This window comes from Phoenix dactylifera, unplaced genomic scaffold (assembly GCF_009389715.1).
Source record: "Phoenix dactylifera cultivar Barhee BC4 unplaced genomic scaffold, palm_55x_up_171113_PBpolish2nd_filt_p 001461F, whole genome shotgun sequence".
Classification (NCBI taxonomy): Eukaryota; Viridiplantae; Streptophyta; class Magnoliopsida; order Arecales; family Arecaceae; genus Phoenix; species Phoenix dactylifera.
The window spans coordinates 77504-86951 of NW_024068776.1; the positions used below are offsets into that span (position 1 = coordinate 77504).

General features: G+C 36.8%; 1 protein-coding gene across 1 annotated transcript; it reads left to right on the plus strand.

Moving 5' to 3' along the window:
- Positions 1–6228: 6228 nt before the first annotated feature.
- Positions 6229–9162, plus strand: LOC113461393 (5'-nucleotidase domain-containing protein DDB_G0275467-like). The gene is made up of 5 exons (XM_026801404.2): positions 6229–6604; positions 6705–6841; positions 6964–7109; positions 8835–8936; positions 9088–9162. Exons 1-4 carry the CDS (start codon positions 6592–6594, stop codon positions 8851–8853), a joined length of 315 nt encoding a protein of 104 aa, XP_026657205.1. The 5' UTR covers positions 6229–6591; the 3' UTR covers positions 8854–8936; positions 9088–9162.
- The last annotated feature ends 286 nt before the right edge of the window (positions 9163–9448 follow it).

Genomic DNA, 9448 nt, shown 5'->3' on the forward strand with positions numbered 1-9448 from the left:
GAGCTTACCAGTTAAGCGATCCAGTAACCAGAGGACCAGGAAAGTTCCAGGAGTGTGGTGGTGCCAGAAGGGATACACCGAACCACAATACCCGTAACAATTCTCACTGTTGCTAAAACTTTCCAGACATCATCAATTACTAAATTCTCACTGGAGTGGCTTTCAGCCGCTTCTTTCCAAGAGCCTAATGAGCTCGAAAATCCTAAGGCCAACGTCTAATTGATTTTAATTTAATTTGGCTTCAGGATATGTATGCAAGGTGGTGATTTTTGGGCTAAGGACAGGTAATGACTTTCCGACCTTATCTTTTAATGGGTTTTGCCCTTAAATTATTTTATGCAAATGCTTAATTACTAAATGCAGCAAATAATCAATGATTTTTAAAGTTTATGCCAATGTCATTAGGTTGTACTGATTAAATGAGCAAGCAAAAATTTTTTTATATATATTTTACTATTTTTTTATTTTTTTTATTTTATTATTTTTTTATTTAAATTTTATATAGCAATAACTTGAATGTAAACTAAAACACAATCCTTATGTCAGTCAATCTCCGAATGCCCGTTGAAATAAACTCTGGAGATTACTCCGTGAGGAGCCCCAATAGAGGTATGATAACCTGCGAGGATTGCACCCTATCAATTACTAGCAAAAATAATAAATTTTTTTAAATTTTTTGATTTAAATTAATTTTTGATTAATTAATTTTTTTTAACTTTTTTTTTAAATTTAAATTTTAAATTTCGAATCTTAGAATTCAACTTTTGAATTTAAATTTTTGAATTGTTGAATTTTTTGAATTTTTTCAATTTTTTTTAATTATCTTTTTTTTGAATTTTAATTTTTTTATTTTTTAAAAAAATTTTAAATTTCGAATTTCAAATTTTAGAATTTAATAACTACAAAATTATTAACTAAAAATAATCAAAAATAAGGAAAAATAAAAACTTACTACCGGGAGTGCGTTCACTCCGGACATCCAAAATTCGATTTGAATCTTCGTGATCATTTCTTGCTTCTCGATTTGCCTCCCCAGCAACGGCGCAAAATTTGTTGTCCAATTCTGCTTTACCTAAAAATATGCTAAACAGATCGTTGTTAGAACTGACAAACAAAGTTTAATTTAATTTTACTCTCATCTTTCTACTCGAAGAATAGTGGTCGTAAGAGTTCGATCCACAGGGAGGCGATTGGAGTTGCATAAAAATTAAAAACGTTCACTCGGATTCGAAATCGATTTTCGAATGATAGAAGAAAAAACATTATTTTGAGGATGTTGATGGATTCTCTAGTCTACCATGAGAATATTTTTTTAATTGAAATTAACTAAAAGACATGTACTTAGATTCACAAGAGCATTTATATATTTAAACTAATCAAAGAAAGAGCTTTGGCATAAATTAAAATGGATGAAAACAAGAAGATTGAAGCGAATACAAAATTGCATGAAGGAAGATTTAATTGTATTGCATAAAAAGAAAAATAACAGAAGTTGAAGAACGGAACTTAAAAATACAGAAATTAAAAACAATAGAAATTAAAGCTTTAGCATAAATTGGATGAAAACAGTGCTAGAAAAATTGCAGACTGGAATATCATTGCATAAAATAAATTTATGGATTGCATAAAAGGACAAGTGCTTACAAGAGTAAAAAAAAAAAAAATATAAAAATAAGGAACAAGTAATCCTTCTCAGTGGAACACTAAAGAGAGAATAAAATATATAATTTCATTTGGAAAACAGAGCTTCTCCTCTCTTTGGATTTTAAACAGGGCTTTTCTCTCACAAACAGAGCGCTCTCTTCCCCTGTTTCTTGGTCTCCACCCCGCACCACTGCCGAGCGCTCCCCTCCCCCTTTTCTTCTTCCGATGGCCACCTATTTATAGGTTAAGTGAGGATGCTTGGGATGCCGGAAGGCGGAGGGCGTCAATCCGTGGCTGGATTTCGGGCTGGAGGTTTGGCACGCGGACACGGTTGGACGCCATTCACGGACGCGTGATGCTGGGTGGCATGGGACGATGCCACTGAGAGATTGCTGGGAAGATGCTGCGAGATCGACGGGAGAGAGGCTGAAGATGATGGCGGTTGATCGTGGGAGGCTTGATCACGGAAACGTTGGAGGCCGCCGCGGGACCATTGGAGATGCAGACGGTGTGGGCGGACGCTGGGAGGAGGCGTTGATTGAAGCGGAAGATGAGTACGGGCTGGGGTCTTGGCTACTTCATAGGCTGGGATCATGCATTGCTTGATTGCAGTGAGGGATGCTGGGCGGATCGTGGAGATGGTGCTGCATCACGGGCGGAAGAAGAGGTCTTGAATCCAGAAGGGGGAGATGGCTGGGCGCTGGGATTTTCTTTGCCCTCCTGAGATGGGAGTTAGTTCGTCACGGGTCATCTGTTCTGACTGGAGGTCAATTGCAAGTCTTTTCAAGTCATGGGTCACTCAGCACCTCATAGTTATGATATGGCCAAATTAGATTTGCCCAAAATTCTTTCCCAAAAGCACAAACAAAATGGACCCGATTCGAACCCGAACCCGACTCGGACCCGACCGATCTTCAACCGGGTCGAGTCTGGAAGGATCCTTCTGAAGTCAAATTTGTACTCAATGTGCATTTTTCTCTAATTATATGATAATCTGTGTCAAACCCAAATATAATATTAATCCAGTGAAATTTATCATTATCCGTTAGCAATAACCACTAATTTTAGTGACATGTAGGTCGCACTTTTGTGCTTCATCATAAGTATTCACCACCTCTATCTGATCTCACAATTTTAATCTTTTTACCAATTGTAACTCTACCTCTGCTGTTTTGAAAAGCTTAAAGATATTTAATGCCTCAGCCTTGTCATACAATAAGTAGAGATACCCATAGCATGAATAATCATCAATAAAGGTGATAAAATATTTATGACCTGTAAAACATGGGGACGAAAAGGGCCCACATATATCTATATGTATGAGATCCAATAAACTTGTACTTCTATGGCACCTTTCTTAAACTTGTTAGTCTGCTTTCCCTTGATGCAGTCTAAACAAGTTTCAATATCACTATAGACAAGAGTTAGTAAAATTCCATCATTTACTAATCTCTTGATTCGTTTTATGGAGATATGACCTAATCTTCGGTGCCATAACATAGAGAAATTTTCGTTTATCATGCTACATTTTAATCCATAATGATCTTTATTTTGCAGGATAAAAGGGATAGCTCAAAGTTGTATCAAGGACTAATTTGAATAAACCATCCTCTAATAAGCAATTACCAACAATAATATTATTGAAACAAAGGTTTACAAAGGATGGTCCATATGAAACAGTGTACCCAAACGAAATAAGTTTAGAAATAGATATCAAGTTTCTTGAAAATCTAGGTATATAGAAGGTATTTTCTAGGTACAAAATGTGGCCAGTATTTAAGGTCAATTTGAATGTTCTAACAGCTTCCACATATGAACGCATCTTATTTCCCATAATGATGCTTCGTTCACTATCCATTGGAATTCTTTTATTCAACAATTTCTATAAAGTTTTACATATATGAATAGTAGCACCAGAGTTAATCCACCATGTATTATGGGTACATCAACAAAATTTGATTCATAACACACTAAGAAAAAAAAAGTACCTTTCTTCTTGAGCCATTTCTTATACTTGGTGCAGTCCTTTTTCAAATATCTCTGTTTCCTACAGAAGAAGCACTTTATTTGCTTTTTATCAATCATTTTGGCTGACACTTTCATTTTCTTCTTCTTGACAGAAATATGATGATTGGTACCACCGATCTCCTTATATCCTTTTCCCTTATGAGAGGTGAGAGAAACACTATCTTGCCTCTCTTGCTTTATTCTCTGCTCCTCATCAACACACATGGCTAGAAGTTGATTCATAGTCCATTTTTCTGTATGTGTGTTGTATGAGATCTTAAATGGTGCATACTCCATAGACAGAGAATTAAGAACAAAGTGTACAAGAAAAGTCTCTGACATATCTACTTCCAATAATTTTTATTGGGCAGCGTTGTCACGTAATTCCATAATGTGCTCGCGTATGCCACCATTATCATTATTCTTTAAGGAAGCAAACCTTGAGATTAAGGTGCTGGCAAGGACTTTCTTTAACTCACAAATTGCACTTCCACTGTTGTTAAGAATTCTTTTGCAGTTTTGCAATCAGAAACTGAGCCCCTTATCTTTCTGGAGATATGATTTTGTATAAGTAAAAGACTTAAGCGGTTTGACCGCTCCCACTTCTTATACAACTTTTTCTCCTTGGCGTAGTTTCCTCCATGGGGACAGGTGGCATGTCCTCACAAAGTGCCAGATCAATATCCATACACCCAAAAGTAAATGTCAGTTTTTCTTTCCATTCCGAAAAATTTGAACCATTAAGTATTGGGATGCATGATGTGGATTGTGAAAAAATTGTCGGGAATAAAGCTGCAAAACATATGCTTACTATCAATATGCATGCTATAATTATGCTAAAACCTTATCTAAATTACTAACCATATTAGCAATTTAGTGAGTAAATCAAAATTAACTTTACATGATTTACCCCTTTATGATAAAACTAATGCATCAAGTATGATATTTAAGGAATTTTATATGTCTAGTTGAAAAATCCAAAAAATAATAGCCAGATCAGCTCCAGATCGGTGGTGGAGCACTAGGCTCACTTAAATACCAGCCTTTCTTAGGCATGTAGCCCTTTTGATAAGCTTTTCTTAAACACCATTATTTAATGGATAATTTCACTAGATATCGTTCAATATTAATGAAGAATTTAAGGCCTCTCGGCAACAAGATTTCATCATAAATATCATACTAATAACATTATTTTATCCCATCATTAACCTTGTATAATGACTTTCCTTTGGGACCGATTCATTATGTATGATGCAAGTATTCAATTTTATGAGATGGTGATAAAAGACTCTTTATTGATTAAATTAAAGCATTCTAAGATTCATGGGATGCTTTGGCTCGTCACCAAATATACAAAAAAAAATTATTTTTTTATGTCTTTTTCTACATTATGCTTTGGCTCGTCTCATGCATATATCACCCTTTTATCATAAAAATATGAATAATTTAAACGATCATGTTTCATCATAAGAAAGCATCTAAATTGATCATTTATGCAATAAATTCATTACAGGGAGTAATACATAATTATTAGAGTACTGTTCTATAATGGAACTTGAGTACAGAGACCACATAAATATATTTCAGGACCTTCTGTAACTCAATTTTCTTCCGAAGATTATATATGAATTTCTGAAGTCTCTTTTTCAGAATAACATATTATCAGGGGTTTAACAGCAAAACGTACAGTTTAGTCAAAAGAATCCGATTTGGTTCAAACCCAAAAATCCGAAATCTATTAATCCTCTTTTTTTTATTTATTTAAATGGATTCGGATTTCGGGTTTGAACCTAAAACCCGAAACCCGATCCTCTTACTTCATCTTCCCACGAGCCGGATCGAAAGAAGAGGAGGAGGCCAAAACCGGTGACCTCCTCCCATCCTTTCGGTGGCGCAACCGCCGCCGTCGGCCTCATGCACGGCCGCGGAGGCCGCGAGCGCGGCGCAGGCCGCGGCTGCTGCCGATAGGCCGCCGGTGCTTCCGCAGGGCCCGGCCGCAGGCCGCGGTCGCGGCCGCATGCGCTGCTGCAGGCGCCGTGGGAGGCCCGGCTGGCGCCGCTGGCCGCGGCTGGGGACGCTGTGGCTGGCCGCAGGGGTGTCGGCCGCCATGGCTATGGCGGCCGAGTCCTCCTTTTTTTTTTTTTTAATAGCCGTCGGAAAAACCTATTCTCCTTTTCTTTTCCGTAATGGTGGCCCGGCCGCTAGCCGGCTTGCCACCGGTGGTCTTTCCGGCCATCACATGGGAGGAGGATTCGGCGGCGAAAGCCGGAGCGCCGCCTCCTTCCTCCTTTTCCCCTTTTCCCCTCCGCCCCCGGTAGCCATGGCGGCCGTGGTGGGTTGCGGCCGCGATCCGGCCGGGTTGCGGCGGTGAGCCGGCCGGCTCGCCGGGGCGACAGGCCACAACGGCGGCCGGGGAGACGGCGGCCATGGCAGCCTCCTCTCCCTTCTTCTGTTCTCAAACAAAGGGGAAAGGGGCTTGGTGAAGGAGAAAATTTAGCCCCACATCGCTGAAATGAAATACATTCACTGCTTTTTAAGTAATATGGGCGAAGCCATTTTAACAAGTGTTTTATTTTGTAAGAGTTTATTTTTTTTAAATAATATGAGCTCTCAACTTATTGCAAGATCAAAGGGATATGAATTACCTTTGATCTGATTTATTTTAGAGTACCTGATACCATTAATGAAATAATTAAATTTTAATCATAAATCATATTTTGATTTGCTAAATCCATCTTGAACTTTGGGATCTGTGCAATTTGATATCGCAATCACCGAAAAATAACTCTGTAGATTCTAATTAAACGTTCTAATTAAATAAGATCAGGTTTAATTAAATGGGATTCAGGCTGAGGATGAGATTGAGAAGATCCGGCATGAGTTTGAGTTTGAGGAGATCAAGCGGAGTTTATTCCTGTGGCGATAAAGGAATTGCGCAAGATGAATCCAAAAGGTCCCTCTCGCTTTTCACACACGCACACTTTATCATTGGTCAATAAAGAAAGAAAACTAAACTTTACTTCTAAAATTCCGTTCTATGTTGCAATTTATAGGTATCTATGTCAATAAGAGTCTTAGGCTGGACACCATACAAGTCTATGGTTTTGATTATGACTATACATTGCCCCATTACTCTGAAAATCTACAGAGTTTGATCTATGACCTTGCAAAAAAGCACCTTGTTAATGAGGTCAGTTATTCAGTGCAGTTCCTGGTGCAAGGTCTTATACTTTATTAACTTCTTTTCCTTTTTCTTTTTCGATATACTTGGGGGCACTAATCTTGTTTTGTTGGTGGATCTGGCTCTTTCAGCTTAAGTATCCAGAAAGTTGCTTGCAGTTTGAGTATGATCGTACATTTCCTATCAGGGGTCTGTACTATGATAGGTTAAAAGGGTGCCTTCTGAAACTCGATTTTTTTGGGTCCATAGAGACGGATGCTTCTTTGGACGTCACAAGGTGAGCTGTTTGCGGTTTGTTGAGAATATGTGGTCCTGTTTTACCTAGTTAGAGTCTAGTTATTCCTGGTTTTTATATGGTAAAAAACATAATTATCTTGCATCTGTGCCACTCAAAAGTGAGTTTTAATTGGTAGTGAGAATTGTTAGGATTTCTGAGAACTTGCAGTCTTCATCAATGATTAAACAATTGCTAAAGAAGATGCTGAACCATGCCAATTCTGCATAAGATGAGTCATATGGTTAGTAATTTCATAATGAGAATAAGGTGCATTTTTTTCTGCACTACTAGTTTATCGGGTTAATGTTTTCTTATCTTTGAATGTAGGATGAGAGTTTATAATTTTTAATTATTTTTGGTCACATGTTGAAGTTTGAGGTAATCTTGACTCCATGTGCTTGAAATCTTTGGTGTTGGAGTATCTGGATTTGCTGTTTTCAGTCAGCAAATTCAAGAAATAAAGCATCAGTTGACAATTGATGTTGAAACTTAGGGAGGGAAATCGTACATGTTTTTTGACATCTCCTCAGTGGCCCTGCAAAAAATGAAAAAAACCTTCTATTCCATGGAGATAGAGGTATTTATAGAAGCCATTGATTGATATATTCTTTTATTTCTGTTGAGATCATCTAAAGGGAAGAATTACCTTTTACTTTGTATCTAATTGCATAATTTGAAATGTGCTCCTTAAATCTTGTGTAGCAGGGCTTTTTAATGACGTGAATGAAAATATTGTGTGACAAGTTGTAGCATGCATCTTGTGATGGTCATTTAGATGTCTTATGAGCTATTGATTAATCATCTAATTTATGTGAGCCATTGAACAAATCTTATGGTATGGCCTCTTTTGGTAATCTTCTGGCGTAAAATTCTGGCCATAAGCTTCAGCAGTTATTTGGTCCTTAAGTATAAAAAAAGTAATCATACTGAGTTCAACAAAGAGGAAGAAAAAGATATAGAAGAAAAGGTTTAATAGGGTGATAAATTGCTTGTTTTCTGATCTAAAGTGTGTCATGTGCATGCATCTTTCACTCAGTTGTCATGCAGACATGTTCTGAAAGTTGATTATACATACCAAACAAGAGTGATTTAAAATGATCAAGTTGAAAAGAAAAGTATGAGTAAGAATATAAATGCCATATTTACAAAATGATTTATTGAAGGATCTTGGCAAGGAGAAGAGGAAGGTCATGAAGAACTATGATATAGGTTTCTCATAGGAGATAAATTAGAAATTTTAGGTTAAAGATTCGAAAATGATTAAAATCAGCAGAGTTTTGAGAAAGAACAGCTGTAACTTTTCCCAGCTGATAGTTCTTTTGAGAAGTTGTTTCTCTTGGATAATTTGAAGCTTTCAAGTGAACACTGTGCTTGGTAAAAAAAAAATGTGTGTGTAAAGAGGAAGGGAGAAAATAGGGAGAACTGAGGTGGAGATTAAATGAGATTCTTCACTACTCGAAGTCTCAGACCTTCATATCCAGACAATTGTTATAGTAAAGAGAAATGATGTTCATACCTTCCTAAACATATGTAGATATGGTATATAATTTCTGAGCAATTTCCCTTTATTAGTTGTTGTGACATTTTACATTTATGAGGTAAGACAGATTCTGAAACTCGGGCAAATTGAAGCTTTTAACATTGTGATTTTTACATTACTAAAAATAGCATTGAAGGATTATGTCTTCTCATGATATCATTTGTGTTTTGTCGGGTGTCATGCAGCTTAGCTTGGAGAAAATAAAAGAGATATACGGCACCCGACATATTGGGTGAGATCAAGCACGTGGACTTGTTGGTTTAATGGACTTCTTTTGCTTTAGTCAGGTACATCAAATGCTCTATACAGCCCTGGTTTGATCTTTCTTTCTCTATGTAATATGTGCTTAATGGTGAGGAAGGTTTGGTTCTTTTTCTATCTTTTCTTAATGTTTTTCTTATTTTTGATGGTTTTACTCTCTCAATATATTGATATCAGCAAGGTACTCAAACTTGAAAACTGGGCCACAGAGTAAACTAATGAGAGATAACGAGTAATAAGGTAGTTTTGAAAAAACCAAAGTTCTTTTCAGTGATATCTTTGGTTTTTAAAATGCTCTTGAATTTTGGTTTATATGTAATATTCTACATTAACAATATTTGTTTTGTATTCCATCATGATTCATTCTTAGAATATTTGAAGCTACAATTTTTTGCAGATATCTAGGCGATTTTTGAAGCAGGAAGCAACTTATTTGTCAGCATCTAACAATTTATCCAGAAATTGATGTAATCTGACATTCATATGTTTGTGATGGTTATTTGGTTAAGTTGTAACATAAGATGGCTGCATTTTAACT